A 22987-nucleotide genomic window follows, 5' to 3' on the forward strand; every position below is an offset into this window, starting at 1 on the left:
GGTTCTGCGGAGTGTGTAAGTCCCGCAAGTTTAATTGTTCGTTTACGTCACGTGTCCTGTAGGACCTTCAGGGAAAAAACGTGAGTAAGCGTAAGTGAAAAGTTTGCCTACAATGCAAGTACGCGTTTTGTTTAGTGACCACAAGGCTGGTGCACTTGTGATTACGTACTTGTGAAGTTGACCAGATTGTTCAGTGGCACCATTACGTGCGATAAGTACGCCACTGCGATAGATTGGAAACATGCTGTTCGTGTAGTTAGGCCACTTAAGTTATGTTCGGCTGTTTTCATTTGTTGTTTGCATCCTCGACGACCCTTTTGTTTTGCAACAACAATAGTACTCTGGTCTTGTCGGCAATCGAGGAGAAATGCATAGCTGTCTGGAAGGGTGGTTGGAACTGTTGTCAAAATTGGGGAACTAAAAGATCAGGGTTCATTTTGACGCAGTAATAATCTGGCGAGTCAGGGGCGAAGAGCCTGCGCTTACACGTGGGGCAGCGCTGTGTTGTTTTGTTTGTTTGACGTTTGTTCTCCAGGGCCAAGGATCCCGAAGTTCGTCAAACGAGGCTCGACCCCAGTACCCTGCAGCTTCTATCAGCGTTCCTCATGGCCAGCGAATTGAGTTCACCGGCCATTCAGAACTACCGGGGCGAGGACGAGCTGTTAGATATGGAGCTGGTTCCTGCGATTACTTCGAGTTCCCCAGACCACATCGGATTGCAGCACAGCTAATTGAGGAATGCAGAAGCAGGAAAGCGCATTCCAGAGAAGACACGTGCAAACAAGTTTGCGACCCCCAGGTCGTGTCCCGCCGGGATTAGAAGGGGCCCTGGGACAATGGAGCTCATTCGACCCCCTTCGTCTTTGAAGAAGGCTGTTGCCACCGCTGCGGAGCCGAGTCGCCGGGATTTGCAGGTGGGCATCGGACAATGGAGCAGGTGCAGCCCCCCTCCTTCTCCGGCCTAGAAGTGATTGCCAGTCTGCGTGGCAAGACCGCAGAGAGCCCCGACAGGTGTGCCCCGCGACACGGGCGCCTACCATTGGTTGCAAGTGGCGTCATCGGAGTGGACTCTCCCATTGGTCAAACATGACGTGACTTGCAGTGCTCGAAGGGCTTATAAGAAGCCTTCCAGAGAGACCTGAGGATTCTGGGACATGCCCTGATTCCCTGATTCACCTCTCTCGAACTTCTTGCCGCGGGCCGCAGCGTCCGAGTTGCTGCCGGCCCGTAATGACTGTACGAGTGTTACTGGACGCTCTCGTCCCCTGTATATAATGTAGAATAAATCCCTCCCAAGTTTTGTATTTTCATCCCGAAGTCCCGTCCTCCAACCCCTACAGCGTGTGCAACCCCAGCATTTATTAAATAAAAAATCCAAGGACACCTAAGCACTTCTTATGAGTTGTGAATGTGAAAGCATTAATGTCCAATTGAACGCTGCTGAGCAGTCCTTTGAGTTTTGCGCTGCGAGTAATGTTTGTTTTAATGCTCGTTCCGCCCGCTGTGTATTGGGAGAGTTGATGGTAATGGTGATTTCACTGCCCATGTCTTCGCTTGTTTGTGTGTATTGGCACGGACAGCCACGTTTCGCTACTGTGCTGAAGTTGGGGCAGACTACGATGTAGATGCTTCAGATTCCATAGCTGTACATGCTGCCTGAGCCAGCAAGCAGCAGCAACAACCTGTGGTGCCAACACCGCATGCCACGAGCGTGCGAGGTACACTTGGTGACATGGCATCACAGCGAGTGGAAATTTAGGTGCCGTTTCGCTACTGCAGACATCTCTACCTTCTTCACTCAATAGGCCCATTTGATGCTTTCACATCAATAAATAAATTTCTGTCCTCTTGACTGCGTGCCTCTCTTCTGCCTTGTACTCACATTAACCTGTGTGGTGTGGTGCTGTTTACAGGACGAGTATGAGCGGTCAAAGCTTATCTCATCAGGGTTCCCGCTGGTGTCGGCGAAGCAATTTGCTGTGCAAGCAGTCTGCTTTCTCTGTGGAAGTGCCGGAGAGGAAGAGGTGCGGTTCGCGTTTTTCCTGCTTTCATTGTTTCACATTTATTGGGCTTCCCGTGCTCGAGAAAATAGCTGCAATGTCGTTCACTGGCGTGATGACAGTTGACAAGTGTGGGGTCACTTGCATTTATATCATCAATAAGAAGTACGGTCTGTGCCCTGGGCATTCTGTAGTGCTCATCATGCACTTCCGCCTTGGTTTTTCAGAATTTCTTTTGTAGGATTAAATTTGAGAAAAAAAATTAAGGGATGTTATAACTAATCTGCATTTTCTTAATTGGCTTAGGATTAGATAAACATACCTGCCAACATATGACTGTATTGCAGAATGTCTAATTTTTAGTTTCTTTTATGTAGGATCATTGTATTGACAACACTAATTTTACAATTTTCATTTGCGTCCAGTTTATAGCAGAATTTAAAATAATACGAACACAGTCCCTGAGCTTTTTTTCGGGGCCTTACTTTCGGACTCACTGAATTATTTGAGCTTGCAGCAGTGCCACCCGCTCATTGAACCAATGTACAACTGCAAGAGAAATTCGGCCGATGCTGTGTGAATATTTGATTAAATTTTTAATTTTCTTTGTTTTTGTTTTTTTTTGCACAGTTAATTCTTGCTGCGACATTAAAGGCCTGTTCAGAGTGGCTCTGCAGAACACAGCTGTAAAATTTTAATAAACTGTCATGAACTTGTGCAGTAAAGCATTATTTTATATTTGTCACTAAGTTTTAGTATTTTCTTGTTCTGACTGCAGTGTTATTCAAATTTTAACATTCGCAGGTCTGGATTTAATGTGCATGGGTAAAGTGAGCCATCTAGACGAGACAGACTTGGTAGATGGCTCCAATTTATACCGTAGTCAAGTACTACACACTCTTGCTGTGTAAGATAGCCCCGTACTTCCCTTTGTGGGGGTTTGCACATTTGTTGGCCACTTTTGTGTGCTTGAGCTCTGTTGGGATTCTTGATTCTTCCAACAGCTGCTGTTTTGCACTGTATGCTGCGAGCCATACCACTGGTTCTGCCTTGACACTGAAGAAGTGCCGCAACCAGGCGTGGACCGAGAGTGCTGGTGCTGCCCTAGGTGCCAAGCCTGCATTGCCTGTGGACACCGGAGCAGTGTGAGTATTTCTATCTTTCCTTGTCTTCTGCATGGGAGGTCATGGGCTAAATTCCTGGCCAGAGGTGCCGCGTTGCAAGGGGGCATAATGCGAAAGCGCTCGTGTACTGAACTAAATGTTCCCTGACAGTCAAAATTAATCTATAGCTCTCGACAACAATGTATGTCACAACTCTAATGTTTCTTTAAAACATTGAAGCTTATCAATCGGTTGGTCACCTGGTGCACTCAGCCACTCAGTTACCTTTGCTTATTTCTGCATCGATGTCTATGTCGTTACGTGCCAGTACTGCAGGCGACCTCCAGAGGGGTTGCTCACTGCTGTCGCAGTTAACTGCATCACGGCTATGTTCATGTTTGTCGGGGAACATGAAATAATTGGACAAACAAAAATCCAAGAGGATATTGCCGCACCTGAATTCAAGAACTAAGACAGACACGAGTGCAATAATAGTGTATGAGAGTAAGCACACAGGAAAGAGTGCTAGTCTTCATCAGTTGTCCTTTATTGTGCTTACATATGTCTTGTCATTTGAATACGTGCTAGCTAGTCCAGTTGCCTTGATTAATCAATTCAAAAGTGTGTAGAAAATTGCCTTGACAAACTTTCTGCCTCTCTTTTTTGTTGGTAGCTTTTTGAGGCACTTTCGCAAACCTGTTCAAGTTTTTAAAAATTTTGTCACTGACTGTATATTTGTCATTGTATAACACAGATGCCAACACTACAAGCAAGAAATTGTAATAAATTTACGCATCATTATTACTTTAAAAGAAAAATAATTAAAGCACTTGCATAGTATTTGCTTAGCAGCTACCCTTTTAGGGTGTGAAACCAAAGTTGTGCAAGTGATACTATAAGAAAGCTAATTGTGATTACTGTCGAAAGAGCATTAAGGCACAAGTTTTTATAATATGAACCACATGCTTGGGCTTGGTTTTGTTGACTGAGAAAGGGGCTACATAATGGCAATTAAAACACACCATTTTTTAAAGAGAGATCACTAGAGCGGGTTTATCCTTTGAGCTGTGTTGCATGCTTTTGCCTCTTGGAAGTGTGTACCTATAAGTGGTCCAAGTATGGCAAACTATTTTTGGAGCTATTGTAACAAGGTACAATTACAAATGTGATGGAGAGTGTCAAAGACACTGTGACTGTGTTGAGGTCAGCTTGAGTGAAAAACTGCCTGAAAGTGATGTGGAGTGACATTCAAGTTTAAACAAGAATTAGTTATGTTGAGGCTTAACCTAACCAAACTGAACTTACGCTAAACTGCAGCATGGTAAAACTGAATACTGGATTATGTGCAGATAAAATATTGGTATGTTGAAGCTTAACATAACCACTACGGCATAATAAAACTGTATACTGGACATTGAGAACATGAACTTAATGCAGGTAAAAACAGCCTCAGTGGCATGTCATGTCTCTTGACAAGTTACGAGGTAACCGTACAATGGGGAAACAAAAGTCAGTGTTCTGATATTTACAATTTTGCTTGCAGAAAAAAAAGTGTTTTAAAAAACTTGATATCGTCATGCGCCTGGCTTGCTTGCTGTGAATGTCGTATAATGTGCGCACTGCATCGATTTTCAGCAACTCTTGAGGTGCAACAAGTGTCAGCAAATGTACCATTCGGACTGCTTGGGCCCAGGCTATCCGTCAAAGCCATCGAGGAAAAAGAAAATCTGGGTGAGCACATTGTGATTGTTGCCATTCTTTGTGATGTGGAAAGCATAAAATGCATTATCTTTTTGCAAAGGCGTTGCATAACAGCTCCCTGCGACATATCTGTCTCTGCTCCAGAATAGCATTGCACATGCCTCACACATCTGCGCAGCAATCAAATGTGCCATCACCTCTCATCAGCCTTCCTTATGTTTCACGTTATTATGTTTAATGCAATAGTGTTGAACATGCCGTGGGCGACTTTTGTGTAAATGACTTTTTGCATTTGTATGAGAAAGCATGGACATGATACAATGGAATCTCAATGATACATTCCCAAGCTGTTGTGTTTTCCCAGCTGCGATGTTGCATTTTCGTAGTTCTAACCTAAAGCCCATTGACTCCTATGTACTATGCTCACAATTTATAGGCCGCCATTTTGTAATGTTGCTGCATCTTATGTTGCATTTGGTTGTGGTGGCCACATAAATTTACCTGCGCAGAAACAATTTTCTCTTGCATGTTGCTGCAAAGACAGTAAATGTGTACGTTGCAATAAACGACTGAAGTTGCACAAGGATATCTGGAGAAAACATGCACAGAGCAGTTGGCGAAGCACCCGAAGAAGCGCATGTCTGGTAAAACCTACCTGAAACGAAGTATGCTGGGCTAAATCTGCTGAGCACAAGATCACATGTTAAGGGACTTTCTGAAGGAGAAAAAGTGAAGGAGAAGGCTTCACGAAGTGTTGCCTTGTGAAGGCTGACTGCATGGCATAATGCTCCCTCCTATCATAGTCACAGTTACATGGTCACGTTTAAGATTGTCAAGCCCTGTCCATGGCCTCGTCCCGAAATGCCGGAAGTATGTGATCATCAGTTCCAATAAGAGTGCCTCGACGCGGCTGTGGTTTCTGCTGTTTTTTTGTCACCTTCACCTCAAAACAGCCATGTTATGCAGTGAAATATGTGCAAGGTAATGTGGTGAAGCATATCAAGAGTGGAAAGGGCCCACTGCCACGGACCATAGTACATGTCTTTTAATTATACACATGCACATGCACTGTCTTCAGTCACAGTAGAAGTGCTAAGACGTCCAATAACTGTACTGGCAGCCATTGAGGGCTGTTTCAGACGTTGCTGTGGCGATTTGCAGCGTTCCTCATTGTTCCATTTCCCCAGCTTTCAAGTGTTTTCTGTGGTCCTTTGAAAAACGTATCAGCGGGGTTTCGCTGTATTCAAGTATTGTCATTAGGCATTGTATTCTAACACAATCACTTTGAGGAACACTCTTCTGCATGACTAGCACCGAGTCTGTTGCCCTCTATGGGCTACAGTATTCCCGGTACTGGGCCAAGGATGTTGTTGCTTGTAGATGCCAAGGTGTCCGGCGCACGCTAGTCATGTAACAGCTCAGAAACTTGAAAGTATCCTTAAAAGTAATTGTCTGAGAATATTGTCCTGTTGACTAAGAAAAATTTTATTATGGTAAGCACTCAAGCTTACTTTCAGAGCTTGAGAGAGGTTTTGAACTATGCGTCATGTTTGAAAGTGACATCAATAAATGAAAGGCTGGGCGCAGTGGGTGACCTTTGTGTAGGCTACCTTGAATAGACCAAAAGCATGGATCTGAAATGCAAGCAGCCACTTTCGCCTGCTGAAAAAGAAAAGCAGCTGGTTTGGCTATGCCGCATGTGCTTTATTCCATTTCTCAGTCTCAAGCATGGCTTCAGATAATTCATTGAATTCCCTTTCTGAGAGGGAGGTTTTAAGATGCCACCCAACCATGTGTGCCACTGGGAGCATAGAACCGATTAAAACTTTTATTGTCAGTTATGCCGGAAGGCACATAATGAACAGTGGGGACAACATTAAAGAGCAAAAATATTTTTACCGTGTCATCTTGTGCCCTTTGCATAATGATTTTTAAGGAAAGTACAAACTGCAGAAGTCCACAATTTCTGATTATGTGCAGTATTGCTAAAATGGCACAACTGCACTCTGGTTTGTAGATGCATGTCCTCCAAATGTCACTGCTGGCAGGGCACAATTTGGTGCAGTGAAAAACTCAGTACTTTGTTTCTTTTCTGCATTTTCTCACCCCCCCCCACCCCCCCACCCCCCACCCCTAGGTCTGTGTCAAGTGCATCCGGTGCAAAAGTTGTGGAACCACTTCATCTAAAAGCTCTTTGTGGAACTTTGACCTCTCGTTGTGCCATGAGTGTTTGCTTCTTCGGGAAAAAGGTGAGCACTGGGAGAGCTTTAGGCATTGCTTGTAAGGAACAATTGTCAATAAGATTCACTTGATTTTGGTACCTGTCAAACATGTTAACATACTTGTCAAAGCCAAAGAAAAAAAAAAGGGTTTCAGAAAGGCAAGTGCATACGTAGCATAAAAACTGTTTGTAAAGAGTGGTCATGCACCAACAGTGGGAAAACTGAAGATAATTCATGCAGGTATTTTGATTTACTAGAATGTAACATTTGCATGCACCCCCCCCCCCCCTAACCTTCTTACATTCGAGTGTATAGATGACACTCTACTTTACACATGTGCATTGATTTTGATCAGATGCAAAAAATCAATGCGAAATCGAAGTGGAATGAAGCAACAATAAAGAGCTTGGGAAAGCCTACTTGCACAGTGATACAAACAAGGTGTGGAACTTCGCGGACAGCAGAATAAAGAACCTGCTGGCTATTAGAAAACAAACCAGGAAGAAAAAAAAAATCAGGGGGCCAAGAAGCTAATATAAAATTACCAAAATCTAGTTCTGCTTGATTTAGCTTTTGTTGGTTTGTTTGTGTGTCCCTGAAGTTTCATTCCTGCAGGATCAAGCACTTTTCGCTGCGAATTCTACTTGATTTAGTGCTAGCCTCTTGAGTGCATGTGGGAGTTCTGATCGGCACTGACCTTTTACTTGTGCACTTTTTTCAGGCAACTACTGCCCACTATGTGAGAAGTGCTATGAAGATGACGATTATGAGTCAATGGTAAGTCGTTGCCTGCTACCTTCTGTGTCGTGCACTTATAATGTCACCATTAATCAATTATAGAGTGTTTTCATAAAGGAATTCAGAAAATTTCTTTTTATGATATTCTATGGGGAGATGCAAGTGAAAAGACTTGTAGCACTTTTAAAAGCGTTTGGTTTCTTTGTCGGGAATTTATATGCAGTCGACGTCCATTAATTTGATCCTGACGAGATCGATGAAACTGGTTTAATTATGCGCCAGGTTGAATGAAACAAAAGGCAGAAAAATTGCTGAAACACGCCATTGATTCATTTAGCAGTATTTTCCTTTGATGTTAGCTTCGCTGCAATATAGCTGTGTTATGTGGTGAAGCATACCAAACAGGGACAGGTGCCATTGTTATGGGGCATAGCACACGTTCCCCGATTCAGACAGGCACATGCTGTGCTCTCTGCAGTCACAGTATGACCATTGAGATACCGAGGCCTTCAGAGTTTTAGACAGACCCCAACTCTTGTGTTGGCTTTAAATGTCCCCTCAGGTTTTTTCATCTTACTGGCTTCTTTTTAACTTTTCCAAAACAGGTGGTTTTTCTCCACTTCTCGACGCATGGTGTGTGCGCACGCATATAAATTAAGGGATGCATACTAGGCCCTGTTAACGGTTTCATATACAATGCATGCATGGCGGGTGAAATGAGGGCTCTCATTGCCACAGCGATGTTAGAAACAGATCTAACTGGCTACCAGAATGCTTACTAGGTGTCTTGGTGTTTGTACTGTGACTGTATATAGTGCACGTACACTTGTATCATTAAGAAACGCGTACTGCAGTGGACTCCAAATAAACAAAACTTCCTGAAACGAAAATTCAGGATAAATAGAACAGTAATGTCAGCTTTGGTTGAATAGCCTATAGGCACAGTATCATCAAACTTCGGTTAAATGGGACCCATTTTTTGGCAAACTCCACTTAAGCAGAACTTTTACACAAATTACCACCTACTTTATTGGCATTTGTAACGGGAAATGTTCATCAAAGAAGTAAAATGGCGAAGCTTTAAGTAGTGAAGAATGTCCACTCCACGAGGCAGCTGCGGGAAAGTTAACACAAATGAAAGATGTCGAAGTTGCAACTGTGTTTCGATAATCAGGACTTCGCTGGGCAAGTAAAGATTTCGGAGGAAGAAGGGAGCACTGCGGAGTAGGCAGTGTCTCGCATTCAGGCTGCTTCTGCTGCTTTACATGCACCGCCAGGAATGACACACCTTAGACAGTGCCCTTGTTACCTGCTTTGGGGAGACAGTTGAAAATATAGATGAAGTTCATGTCGAAAACATACCATGTTTCTGCATATATAACCCGCCACCGTGTATGATTCGCACCCCCAATTACAACAGCACGGAAAGAAACAAAAATTCTCATGTATTATTTGTGGAAGTACATGTATACAACACTGCTAAAATCTTCGTAAGAACAGTCTCCATTCGTGGATGCACGACTCGTCTACGTCGTATTTTTGGCCAGCGGCTCTGTTCCCCCATTCTTCGGCGATGCTGACAAAGCGGGATTCACATGCCGGACTTTATCGGGGTTGAATCAATAACATGATACCTGACATGAATTGGATAACATCGCAGCTAGCACTCGCACGACAGCAGATGACATCGCAGACAGAGAAGCCCTTGCATCGGCAGCAGCAACAGAGCAAATGCAGCCATGCCGAAAATCCCAACAGTGATTTGGCTCACCGGTGCATCGTGAAGCACGTTACGCAGACTGAGGGAGTGCCGTGGGATTGGCTGAAGTACTACTAAACGCGGAATGCCAACACGTAAGGCAGAGGAGAATCAATGACTGTGAAAGAGGGGAAAAAGGAGCTTCAATGTGTATGGGTGTCGAGGAGGTGGGGTTCCATAGGAGATAACGAAGAAACTTAGAATGGCAGAGAACCTTGCCTTGAAGTGTGTCCTCACAGCAGCGCGCACCGTGCACCGCGCTGCCGTGAAGCCACAGTTCAAGGCGAAATTCGCGTATAATGCGTATCCCCACTTTACTGTTGAATTTTTTGGAATTTGGTGGGGGATATATGGGCAAAAATTTGGTAGCTGTTACTGTGTCAGTGGGCGATTCTATTTTAGACAAGACAACAACAGATGCATTTGAATTATCCGGAGCATTAGTTTGAATGCTAGAACTGCGCAGAATTAGTGGGAATCCTTTCGCGCATGATCACAACCTTGCACAAAAAGAAGTCTACAATTTAGAATCAGGGCACCGTAAATTCTCATTTCTTTCACCACAGTAATATCAAGACACTCGGACACTTCTTGAATAAAACAATTGTTGCCGGTTCTTGTGTCCTTCGCCAAACTTAAGCTTAGGATATATGGAACATATTTTTCTATCCCTTTGAGTTCCATTTAAGCGGAGTCTAATGTATGTCCCTTGACAGTGGCCACTTTCCATTCTCGATAAGCTTCACCACAGTAAATTATGTATGTTTCCCAATGTAACATGGCTGCATTGCGGGAAGCGGATTGGTCAAGTTGGAATTATTTGGCGAAGGCCAATTTTGAGATTGAAATAACAGATGTTTGGGCATTTATTATATTGATCTCAATATTCGCCGGCCAGAACTTTCAGTAGAAATTGTATTAGCTGAAAAATCTAATTAGCCGGAATCGAATTACTAGTAGTCACTGTAATTACCTCCTGTGGGGCCTTCTAGGTCCTTATTTGTGATGTTTTGACAGGTTCACCTCAGCCGTGATTGCATGGTGCTGGCTTCTTTTTCTACTTTGCAGCTAAGCATCTTTATGTTATTTGGCTTCTTGGTGTAACTTTGAATGGGCTAAAGTGCTGTACTGCTTAGATTAACTTAGCTGAGCATCTCGTAGTCTTTGAAGAAGCGGATTTTACTGAACTGGGCTGCGGTACAACTTCAGGCTGCGCAGTGTTATGGTGTTGCTTGTGGCTTTTTGTTTCGTAGTTTCTCGTGGCTGTTGTGTTTGAAATGTGCCAGGGTAATTGTATTCTTTCAATTTGCCTTGCACCGAAACTGTCATTGTATCGTTGCAGATGGTCCAGTGTTCCCAGTGCCAAAAATGGATTCACGCACGCTGTGATGGCATATCAGGTGAGGGTGGCAGCAGGCAGTTCATTTGCCATTCATTGTTCTCTCATTAGTTGCATTTACATGCATACTGGGCACTGTTGCCAGTGAGGGGCCAGGAACATGCAGGAGAAGCTGCTCTCACAACAGCGTGCCGCATCTCCTTTTTTTCTTTTTTAGTACAAAACAAATGTGCAGTCAGCTTTCATCACTTCAGCTATACGATCTCCTAGTTGACCTTGAACATGGAGCCGGTAAAGTGTGACGTGAGAAACATAAATTACGAGGTACTGGTTGAAAGGCTGTGCTAGTAAGTCGCCTGTTTAAATTAGGTGTACACAAGGCAGCTTTTATTTGGTAGTTATTGGTAATTATGTTTCGGAGCAAATTTCAGGGCTCTGACTGTTTTTTCATAGGCATTTGATACAGAGCATGCCACCGCATGCCGGCCTTCCACCATACGAAAACGGCAGTGCAACTCCCCTAATAGCTTTTGCTATTAAAAAAAAATGGTTTCCTTCTCCCACAGACACAAAATAAAGGTCTGCCGTTTTGACAGTTGACAACAAACACACTGTGGAGAAGAATGTGCAGCTTCGAAGGGAAGGAAAAGGTGGCACAGGTGGTAACAGGTGGCAGGGATGCTCAGAAGAAACTTTCAACTTGCACACACAAACGCAAACACGTAGCTGCAGGTTCCGTAGCAGTCCTTGAAACACTTGAAAATTTTTGAATGTGAAACTTGTATGTTGAAGGAACTTGTATGTTAAAGGCATTGAGAGCCCTTAGGTTTCACAGAGTGCTTAAAGATCCTTGGATTCTGCTTTGAGCAAAACTTGGCAGATATTCTTTGTGTATCTGACAGCAAGGTTTATGGAAAACAATCCAATTCAACTAGCATCTTTCTGAAAGCACTCCGTACAGATGGTTAACCAGTGAAATGAAACGTGCGGCCCCGGTGTTTATCACTGGGTTAAACCCAATGGTCCATTAAAGTATTTCTTAATTATTGGTGACGTCCTTGCATTTCTTAATGAGGTTGCACATACGCTCGGCTGCGACGGAGAGAGTGACGTGAGTTACGATGTGCCTGCAGTCAGCTGTTGTTGCTCGTGTTCGATGTGTCGAGTTTGCTTGGCGACATGGTTAGCAGCATCTGCCCACCATTGCCTCTTGCGATTCTTCAAAATTACATTGCTTCAAAATTAAATCTGTCCATCATGTCAAGACAAGGAATGGCTCATACCCCCTTAACTCTTCCAGGGTCAGTTTTTTTCACCATATGTGACTGCCCAGGGTGAATTTTTCTTATTGCAGATTTAAATTCTTCAGAGGGACCTATTTAAAAAAAAAATGTACCGTAATGTTTCTAGGGGGAGCGTAAAGTGACAAAAGATATTTTGAGTTGGTATATATGTACTGTTTATTCATGAATAACAACAATAAAGAAAGGAAATAAACTTATAAGAATTTAAAATTTGATGCGTTGTTTACACATAGTTCAAAGGCTTAGAAAATGCGCACACGAGAATAATTTGCAACTATCAAATGTTCCTGCTCTTACACTAACACTTATGTCCATAGCGTAATCGAACTGCGTAGATGAGCACACTCAAGGAAACTGTGTGGTTGTCTGCCTGTCAGAAGAGCAAAACGTGTGACAAACTTCTGCTAATGTTCATCTTATCGCCAGCCAGAGGCAATTAGTTTTCGCAAGTCTCAAAAAAAGAAAGAAAGAAAGAACACATAGCGCATGCGCGGCGGCATCCTTTGTGTACGCGAACCCCTGCGAGCAACAAATGAGTCAGTAACAGGTGGTCGCCCTTCGAGTGATTAGTAACAAGACACTCCTTGAGCCAACTCGATCGAGGGCATCGTGCACCGACTCTGACCGGCGCTTAGTTCAACTTGCTGAACGCCATTTTTGTTTTAAACGGAGCCTCCTTGCTGCCCCACAAAGTGGCGCTACTGGTAATACCCACTCATCATCATCGTTTCTGCCTGGTTCGATAGAGTGGCCGTACAGCAGTTTCGGTTTTAGCTTAGTAAGCCATGTCAAGACAATCCAGCATCTGATCTGTTTGTTTCACGCACGACGCTGCGAGCAGGCCACGTTTTTCGTTTGTGCGACTGGTGTCGGCATGGTGGTGTTTGTGTGCTGTGTCGAGGTTTCGGTGATCCAACGCGGTGTATGGAAACATCGCGTCAAGTGTCTAATGGCGCCGACAGTGGCCGCGCAGACTGCGCTGGGGAATGCCGGCAAGCGGGTGCCGGGAGGCCTAAGATTTTTCGCCTTCCGATGTGCTCCCTACTGACACGGAAAATGTTCTGCCGAGACCTGCGCAGTGGTTGCATCGCGATTCCGGACACCGTCTCATCTGACAGTTTCACAGGTGCTGACACTGCTGTACTGACATGCGCAGAACTCGACGACGGCGAGATCATTCGTCAGGTTTCTTCTGCACCGCCGATGACCCCGAGTCAGAAGATGACGCACCATGTGCTACGCTGCCGTCGCATGCGGAGCGTGTACAAGCAGTGACTGTGCTTTCAGCCGCTAATAGTGACCATACGACCCTCTCCGAGATTCAGGCTTATCTGATTGCGCGTAAACGGAATAGCTTGCAACAGCGCATTCACGATTTCTTCCAAGCCTACTGCCGAGCCCGAATAAGTGCGTGGAAATAAAGGATTTCATTGTTTTTTTTTCTTAATCTGCTTTGTCGGACACCTGTTTATTCGGACATTTCCGCAGTCCCCGTGAGGTCCGAATAAATGGTCGGCGACTGCAGTGTGTGGGATTCTCACATGGGCTCTTCGGACAAAGGAACGACAACACAGTAGTGTGAACAATCACAAGGGCATTTATTGCACCTTTTATAGACTAATGCCTGCTAGCCGAGTTGCTATCCACAAAACATGCCAATGGGTGCGCGAAAAATCCAGGAAGTTTGACTCACCGCGACTGGATAATGAGCGAATATGTTCGTCCCATGCTGGATCCCAACGCCTGGTCGTTCACACATACGGTCACGCGAATGGTGGCGCGTTCGAACAAGCCCTCGCGAGACGGTCTCGCAGAAGCGTGCATCGGCACACTCACGGAACGTTTGCGCAACTTGCCGATCCCGAACCAAAGAGGATGAGCCTTCTCCTTTCCGTGCCCAAGTAACCCCGCTGTTAGGTGGCATTAGCAGCGCAACACTTGCGCCATCTCTCGTACTGCGCTTCAACCAGACTGACTGCTGCGGGCATCACGGCATCACGCAGGCCACGCGGCGAAGCCGGATTGCAGGAGATGGGAGCTATGCAGGAAAACAATGTATAAGGGGACGCGTGAGAGTCTCGCATCCCCACAAGTGATGAAATAAAATTTGTCTAAAGCAGCAAGGGAACGCAAACACACATTTGCTAGGAGGTGACAAATGAGTGACAGTGATTGGCTGCTGTATGACACAGATGCATGTGCACTCATGCTACCAGAGAACAGTTGAGTAACGCAGCTAATTGTCTGGTAAATGAATGCCAGTTTCCTTTCAGGGTCAATTCATTCCTTAGCTGTGACTTATTGTACAAGCGTTGTTCAATGAGGCAAATTTCTGCAAGAGGGTGCTATAGTGAACTTTGTAGTTATGTAGACAGCAACACTCCATGAAGTAATCCATACCAAAAGTTTGTCAAAGTGGTGCTTGGTTTATGATCAGCAGATGTTCCAAGTAAGCATGTCGGCACTTGTCATAGGATAAATTGGCAGTAATTCTGTGCAATGTGCAAAATTCTTTAGAGAACTGGACAGCTTCATAGAGTGAAACTAAGTTCGAAGAAGTTCATGGTGCCTATGCACTGTTGTTACTCTTTACCTTTGGATTAATGAATTCAAACGTGGTCGGACATAAACCAAAGATAAAGAGTGCGGCAACCGGCCGTCGTGGCCAGTGACTATGGCGTTGCGCTGCTAAGCAACGCATCATGGATTTGAGAGTGGCATGAAACTACAAAGGAAATCCATATGGATCTTCTAGAAAATAACCTTAACAGTTAGAGATAAATTTGTCCTGGTTTAGGGATCAAACCCGGGACAAACATCTTTTCATGGTGATCACTCTACCAGCTGAGCAAGCGAGAAGGCTAGCAGATCGCAGAGTGAAGATGAATTGACAATCTTTCCCTCATGAAGCTTCTCCCATCTAAGGACTTCTGCAGAACTGATTCTCAGTGTAATAGTTACCTCACGTTTTGCAACATAGAAGTATGAGACTTAATGCAACATCAAATTACCAGACGTGTACCGATGTCTTTCTTTCATATGTTGCATGCTATTTTCTGGTCACAAATGTGAGCATGGGGAGAAGTCCCTTTCTAGCATTCGTAGCATTGCCTGCTGTGCATGAAACGAAGGGCTGCAGTGTTTCTCGGCTTACCCTGGCTCTGTTGTGTGCAGAGGAGCTGTACCAAGTGCTGTCCCTGCTGCCCGAGACGGAGCTGTACCTGTGTCGGCTGTGCGAGCCAGACTCGCCCCGTCTGTGGCTTGGCACAGCTGAGCGGGTGCTGCAGGAACGGCTACGCTGCATCATGAGCTCCCTCCTAGATGTAAGCAAGCTCATACTCCTGTGCTGTTGCTGAGGTTATTCTGTGAACTTTCCACCTCATAAGTGTCCTGCAGGGGTGGGACTCCTGCGCCAATTGCGCCATTTAGATGCAAGTGCAAACTGCAAACTTCTGCGCCAAACTACGTCAAACACAGAAACTTGACGGAAATAGCGCCATGCTGCACCAGCACAGCTTTGGCATGTGTGCTCCGCCAGTGGCCGCGAACAGCAAGGGGATTCATTCTTTGAAAAAGAGTGCAACCGTTCACATGCCGCATACCACGCCACGGCACCTCCCGCACAGAATTTAGCGCTTATAACACTGGACTTTTCGGCGCTTCCGGCAAGTGGCTGGTGAGCGCGCGGCCGTTTGGGCGATTGTATTTAGAGTGTACTAGAATACAGCTGGAGTGGGCCGAGCGGCGCGGTGCTCTCTCTAGCAGAGGTGCAAAACAACAAAAAGTAGGCTGATGCCGCTGCAAGCGAACTAGATATTAGGGAAGCATGTGCTGCAGCGCATTCAGTGGGCGGGCATCTCTGTCCCCAGGGCCGGTATAACGTAAAACTATTCCAATCTGTTTTTATGCCTATATGGGCAAGGCCTGAGCCATTTTGACCTAATGGCGGATTTGGAATAAAAAGTTGCAGTTTCGCTCGAAAGGCGAAGCATCTATTGTGATAGCAAATTAGTAGACAGCTGCACGAAGTAAAGATAGTTGCTAAATTAAGCACTGTTTCACGCAAGTACAAGCAGACATGAACACATCTCACTTGACTGCGGAAACTCACTGTCAAAATGCTGGAGTGAGGAAATGCGGCAGCTGCAGCAAGCGAATTGACCTTCATGCTGCCTCTTGCTACAACACAAACTAAGCGGCGAAAGCACAGCGCACACGAAGCTATCAGCGCTTACACTGTGTCCTCATCGCAGATCGCTTTCAAGATAGGGCCCGCACGGCTGCACCATACCCAGCAGCAGCCAGAGTAGAATGCCACCTCCCCCCGGTGCCTTGCGCGTGACGGAAGCCTGCACACATCCTCTCCGCTTTGCTCCCTTGCGAGCGCAAGATTAAACCACCATTGTCAGTTCACCCTCGCACGCACGCTTTCAGCGACAATATTATTGCCCTTGTACTTTATACAGAACATCACGGCGATGCCGACAGCAGAAATGTGCCGGGAGTCTCCATATAATTGCTGTTGCAATAAAAACAGATTGGAATAGCTTTACGTTATGCCAGTGTTGATCGCAGCTCTCTGGGTCTACGTTGGCATGTGTTGACCCAGAAATTACCGCATTGATTGGACCACATAATTTAAGAACATTTCCGTTATCATCATGAGTGTCGACACGAGAATATCTATTTCGATCATAGTGCCACTGATGAAAGAATGCGGCGTGCTGCCCCTCGACACACTCTTCCATATTATCTTCATGTTGGTTTATTCTGTGTTTCATCGTGGTTTCAAAGTGCCCTGCCATATTCCATTATTCACCAAAATTCAGATTGGCCTGCTCCAAACTGCTTCAGGAGGAGGAAATAACTTTATTGAGTCCTGAGGAACCCCTCCGCACCCACTCTTGGTTTAATTTATTCCATTGACAAGGGAATAAAACGATAGTTGCAAGTAGCGCTCTGTGGTGTGCGTTTCTCTTCTGTGTGTGTCGTCCAAATGTTGCGCAATCAAGCCTCTAATATAGTATGGCAGCTCCTGTCACCTCGTGGTTGCCACGTGGTGCTCGTAGTATGGCACAACACTATGCAGCCATGAAGGCACGCGACACACTTGGTGCTATGTGCGGCAGTAAACATGAGAATAAAAGCTTTAAAGATATAAATGAGCATGAAGCGTCCTGGCGTTGCTGTCATTCACGTGTGATTTCCACTGATGACTTTGGCGTTGCGAACTCGGCTGCTTTGTTTCAGTGGATACTAGCGCCATTTTTGCTCTTTTGCATCGCACATTTGTGGCGCTTGCCGAGCTCCGATTGTTGTCTGATTTAACCGATGTGCGGCCAAATATGGTCCGAGCTAACGAGATTTTCATTGCATTAGATAATGCGTATGCCTGCCGGGACAAAAAGGACGAGACCAAATTATCCGACTTTCCAAATTATTGAGGGTCGAATTAACGAGTTTTTACTGTAGGCATCACCTTGGTACTTTAGATTTCAGGCGTGTTCCATCCCGGCCTCAGCTTGTCGAAAGCTGCTTGTCAGAGGCTTCCTGCAAGGTGTATTTAAAAATGATAAAACAGCAATTTTATTGCCACATTTAAGCATAGCATTTAGCATGTCTACCTATTATTGCCATCAGGTGGACAAAATGAACAAAGTGAATGACACCTTGTTTTTCCGTGCTGCATACTGTCATTAAGGTGATGCTGGGTGCTGAAATGGCTGTACATTTGCTTAATTGCAGAGATCTTCCTAGTACTGTGATGTGTTCTCAGCTTGCGAAACAATGCCTTCATGCATGTTGCTCCAGCTGAAGCAACACCTGCATAATGTGCACACTGGGGCAGTATTCTCGAGTGTTCACTTTCTGGGATATGATCACTTCTTCGTGAAAGAGTGTGGCTTGGCACCCTGTGCATCAGCGTACTACGTGGCTGAGAGAATTCTATGTTGTTGCCATGTGCAGCTGCAGAAAGCATCGAAGGATCGCTGCCAAGTGTTGGAGCAGGCGGTGCCCACGCCTCCTGATCTCATGGCATTGCCTGATGAAACACAGGACAAAGACAGCTCATTGGACTCCACTCAGCCAACCACTGCACTTGCAAGGACAGGTTAGCGCCCACATCCTGCTTTTCTTCCTTTCGTGTTCATTTTAATGGAGTCAGTCTACGGATTGCTGTGCAACATTGGGATTGGTTATATATGTCCAAGTGCAAGACTGCAGCTGCAAAAAAAATTTAAATGATGAAATAATTAAAGAAGTAAAGAGCATTTTCAGTTACAAGAGGGATTTTTGCTAAGTGTGCGTGAATACTCGAATGTGCGATCTTGATCTTAATAGTGATTGTTTGAGTAAATTGATTGTCAAATTGAATATCTAATATTTAGTTCTTAGAATATTTGGTGTATTGCCGTGTTTACTTGATTCTAACGCGCCCTCGATTGCGCACCCGTTTGCCGTGACCTATAGAAAGAAAAGTCCTTTGCAGTACCGCGCACCTCATTTTTTCATACAGAAATACAACTTTCTGTCATTTGGAAAAAACAAAGATTTACTCCCAATGCACTAAAGTTGCGATAAATAAAAGTTGCAGTTTCGTCCGAACTCCGCTATACAAAAATTAAGGATAGTAGTTTTATCGGCCATATAAACATTTAAACATTTGCTTACTAGCGAAATTAGCAAGCATGGTTTCACGTGTGCACAAGCAAACATGAACACATTTCACTCAATGACCACAGGCACTCTTTATTGAAACGCTGGAGCGAGGATGTGCAGTAGCAGGAGTGAGGGAATTGACCTTTATGCGGCCTCTCGCTTCAATGCGAACGAAGCGACGAGAACACAGTGCAGTGTGCCTACATGCGTAGACTCTTGTCTCCGTTGCAGATCGCTTTCAAGATAGTGGCTGCACAACCGTAGCAGCCGTCGGTGTAGAACACATCTCCTGTTTGTGCCAGTCCTGCACGCAAGTTTTAGGAACTCCGAACGCCTGTGATGCAGCCAGATTTGCATCCGTCTTTGCACACTTGATCTCTTTCGTTTTAATTGTTGCATTGCGATGAACTCGGCATGTCTTTGCAGTTGGCACTTCCACGCTGATAGAGCAAATGCAGAAGACGGGAAGACGGACAGCACACTAACCTAAGCCAAAGGAAGCATTGCCTAAGAATACGTGCGGCAGCACATGGAGGAAGCTACGGCAGCTAGGCTAGAAGCGTGACTTCGCGCGTACGAGGCGGCCATTTTGAAATGCCGATGGCGCTATGGTAACGCAGGTTTAGGATCGTACTCGATTCTAATGCGCACGCAATTTTTGGAACCGTTTTATCGTAAAAAAAATGTGCGCGTTAGATTCGAGTAAATATGATGGCCACGATCGGTGCCCTTATGCGCACAGCGTTCCCACAGCATGCAATCTTTATCGGTACAAAGTTGGTCCAAGTTGACAGGACTAGTTGAAACAATGTGGCAAGGATATAGGGAACAACGAAAGCAGCACTTATGGAAGCACAAAAGCAAGTGTGAAGATTGGACCAATTAGCCACCGACAGGCGCGCGAAGGTGCAAACGGGAAGACCAGGAAGACGGACGGTGCACTAACCTAAGCACGTATTACAGCACGTGGAGGAAGCTATGGCAGCTAGGCTCGAAGCACGTGCGAGGCGGCCATTTTGAAATGCCGATGGACATATGGTAATGCAGATTTAGGGTCTTACTCTATTCTACCACGCATGCAATTTTTGGACCCGTTTTATCAGAAAAAAAGTATGTGTTAGATACAAGTAAATACGCTGCATAGAGACCAAATTCTTGCCTTACAGCGAGGAATGCCATTGTGGCTACAAGGTAGAGGGAAAGTTTCTTGCTTTCCAGTGAGGAGTGCCTTTGTGGCTACGAGGGGCTGACTTAGACGTCACCGGGGGATGAGACATTTTGCCGCACTGGTACAAAACATCCCCCTTTTGCAGGCAAGACAGTAGGAACCTTGCGGACTAGTCTAGCAACCTGTCACAATGCATATATTGGCAATGCAAAGGTGGCATTGAAATCGCTGCTGACTTTGCGGATGCTTGGCTGTTATGTTCACTGTGTAGTGATTGTTCTTTAGTGGAACAAACACCTGCTGACATGTCAAAGCTCAGCAGTGAAGCGACATTGTTTTTCGTCTCACTCACCACAGCATCCTGTGCTGACGTGTATGCTCGCTGTTGAGAGTAAAGGCCGCGAAAACTGTCCGCCAACATTAACATCCCTCAATCTCAACACTACACCCTCGCAATCCACGTTAGCAAGGTATTGGTGTGAAGCAGCGTGATGGCTCATGACGTCATGCTCCCCTCGGTGTTGGGGGTTCACCCGTGTCGATACACGTATTGGTTTCCATTCCTTTGCTGCCATTATCATTATTTCGATGACATTCTCTTTTGGACAGCATTCTTAGGTTCTCACCAACTATAGCTCTGGAAGCACTACTACTGCATGTGCATTGATATTTTTGTGGCTCTCTTGCGTCTTCTCTTTACAGAACTTCACTTTGTGGATCTTATCAAAGTGCAGCGAAGGCTGGAGTGTGGGGAGTACACGACTGTGGTGAGCTTTTCTTCTCCTCATACACTGAAGTTCGATCTTGTTTTGCCATTTTCTTCTACTGCAGCCTCAAAGCTTAGCGTGTCAAAATTTCATCTGCCTGAGAATCCTTGATTTCAGTTTGGTTCTTTCCAATCCTAGATTGAAAAACAAGTTTGAAGCTATTCTTGGAGCCCTAGTGTGCATTTTGTGTTGCTCTGGTTGTGGCGTTCAAATCTTGTTTGCTTTGAAGTTGGCCAAAGCTGACGGCTGTTGCACTGTCATGCTGTGAACTTGCAGAAGGAGTTTTGCGAAGACATCTTGCAGGCTACCATGGACAGCCGGGTCTCGGCACAGATGGTGAGGGACCTGCTAGGAAAGGTGAGTTCATTTTACTGCATTAAAAAAATAAAATACCTTCTTTGACATTCATTCCAGTGATGCTACTCTCTACAGTGCAAAGCTAAGGTTGTTATAACTTGCCCGAAATTTTCTTCATTATTGTGTTCCTTCCATTCACTCTTCTAGTTATAAGATGTATCAGAGTATGGATAGAGGCTCAGCAGTTTTTACCTCGTTGCAGGTGCTGCTGTTTGTGTAGCATGGGTGTAGTGAAATGCTTCTCTATTTTTATTTATTTATTTTATTTTATTTTATTTCATGATACTGTCAATCCCTGGTGGGATTGTAACCGAGGTGGGTACAATAACATGTTGGTATAGAGCTTGGATCAAACAAATAGACCAGTGAACACATCGCTGGGTTTGACGATAGCTCAGATATGTGTTAGCCTAATCTTATGCAGTCTTAGCAGTATTCAAGCCATTGGATTTGAAGTACGGGTGTGTCAACATTACAATTTCAAATATCATTGAATGCATATTCGATTCGAAAACTAGGTATTCAAAAATTTTAACAAATTAAGTTGGATACGAATATGCGCAGCAAATTGAATAGATAGCTGGCTGTGCGGGAGAAAACATGGTTCTTAGCGTTTGTTTCAATCTAATCCAAGAATATGTGTCAGATTTTGTACCAAATATTGTGGTAATATTGTGGTGCAGCTGAAATTTTCTCTGTAAAATGCACTCAGCCACTGGACACTTAAGCTGTGCAGGAAAGCCATCCTCTCAGTAGCAAAGCCATTGGTTTGCGGACAGGTAGGATGCACTTAGAGTGCAGTGTAAGGGGATCAGGGTGACTGCGAAAAAAAAAAAATATATATACAGCTGCAATAAGAATGTTCTACCTGGGAGCACAGGTCTAATGGGATGCTCAGCAGCTTTGCTTGTCCACACGGCCTCACTATGCAAATAAGTCAGCACCTCGCCGCATGCCCATGTCACACCTCCGTGCAGCATATCGCACACTTGTTAAATTTCAGGACAGTGCGATGGCTGATCCACTACCGTAATACGTACCTAAGCGAAACTTGTTACTTCTAGTACAGACCTCGAGGGCGATGCGCATTCCGCAATGGGCATTACCAAAATAGCTGCAGGCATTGTGGTATGCTAAAAGGTGCTATTTGAAACTAGGACGGATACATTACACATGCTATCTTGGAATTATAATCAAAACATCTTTTTTTTTCATTCGATCGAAGCTGCCCTCCCTCTTCTTCCTGTAGTGTAATGTAGTATGCCTAGCATTATGTTTGCGGTTGCGCTATATTCTTGCAAATGCAGTACCTCGACAACCGTGAGTTGATCAGATGTCTCATACCAAAGCAAAAAACAACAAAAGGGGCTTACTGCCCTCTGTGGTGCAGGAGTTCTGCTTGCATGTTGCACAAAACATAAGAAAAAGCAAATACAATGTTCTCGCAGTTCTTTTCTAAGCAGTGGTCATAGCATGCAGTACAGCACTGCTTTGTTTTGGTTGGGTGTGAGCACAGTTTTTGCCGTGCTCATTTGTTACTTTTGCTGCACCACCCCAGTCCTGTGCTTATTGCCTGACAGCAAATGCAATGAGTGATTGCTAGCACAGGGTCAAATGCCCCCGAGTTTACAGGCATTTGATTCTGCGTAAGGCACAGGTTGGCAAGAACTGACAGCTAACGGAAATTACTTAATTTCTAGAGTTAACTTGAGTTGAATACACAATTCGTCAATATAATGGCTTAATAGCCTAATCTTTTGCCCTGGACAATGTAATTTCAGCGTTCCAAAATGTTAAATTAACCAAACTTGCTAATAAATGAATGTATACATATCATTATTTGGCATTTGGTTCTATATACGAAGCAAA

At 44.8% G+C, this 22987-nt stretch overlaps 1 protein-coding gene across 2 annotated transcripts in view; it reads left to right on the forward strand.

Annotated features, from left to right (window-relative positions):
• LOC135916035 (histone-lysine N-methyltransferase 2B-like) overlaps positions 1-22987 on the forward strand; it is a 103660-nt gene that overhangs the window by 42136 nt on the left and 38537 nt on the right. For both annotated transcript variants that reach the window (XM_065449241.1, XM_065449242.1), the window contains exons 11-20: positions 1914-2024; positions 3005-3145; positions 4739-4834; positions 6942-7053; positions 7748-7803; positions 10866-10923; positions 15341-15489; positions 18134-18278; positions 20697-20761; positions 21038-21118. In XM_065449241.1, the coding sequence (XP_065305313.1) occupies positions 1914-2024; positions 3005-3145; positions 4739-4834; positions 6942-7053; positions 7748-7803; positions 10866-10923; positions 15341-15489; positions 18134-18278; positions 20697-20761; positions 21038-21118 (1014 nt within the window). The remainder of the gene's footprint in view (positions 1-1913; positions 2025-3004; positions 3146-4738; positions 4835-6941; positions 7054-7747; positions 7804-10865; positions 10924-15340; positions 15490-18133; positions 18279-20696; positions 20762-21037; positions 21119-22987) is intronic.

The sequence above is a fragment of the Dermacentor albipictus genome, chromosome 4 (assembly GCF_038994185.2).
Source record: "Dermacentor albipictus isolate Rhodes 1998 colony chromosome 4, USDA_Dalb.pri_finalv2, whole genome shotgun sequence".
Taxonomy (NCBI): Eukaryota; Metazoa; Arthropoda; class Arachnida; order Ixodida; family Ixodidae; genus Dermacentor; species Dermacentor albipictus.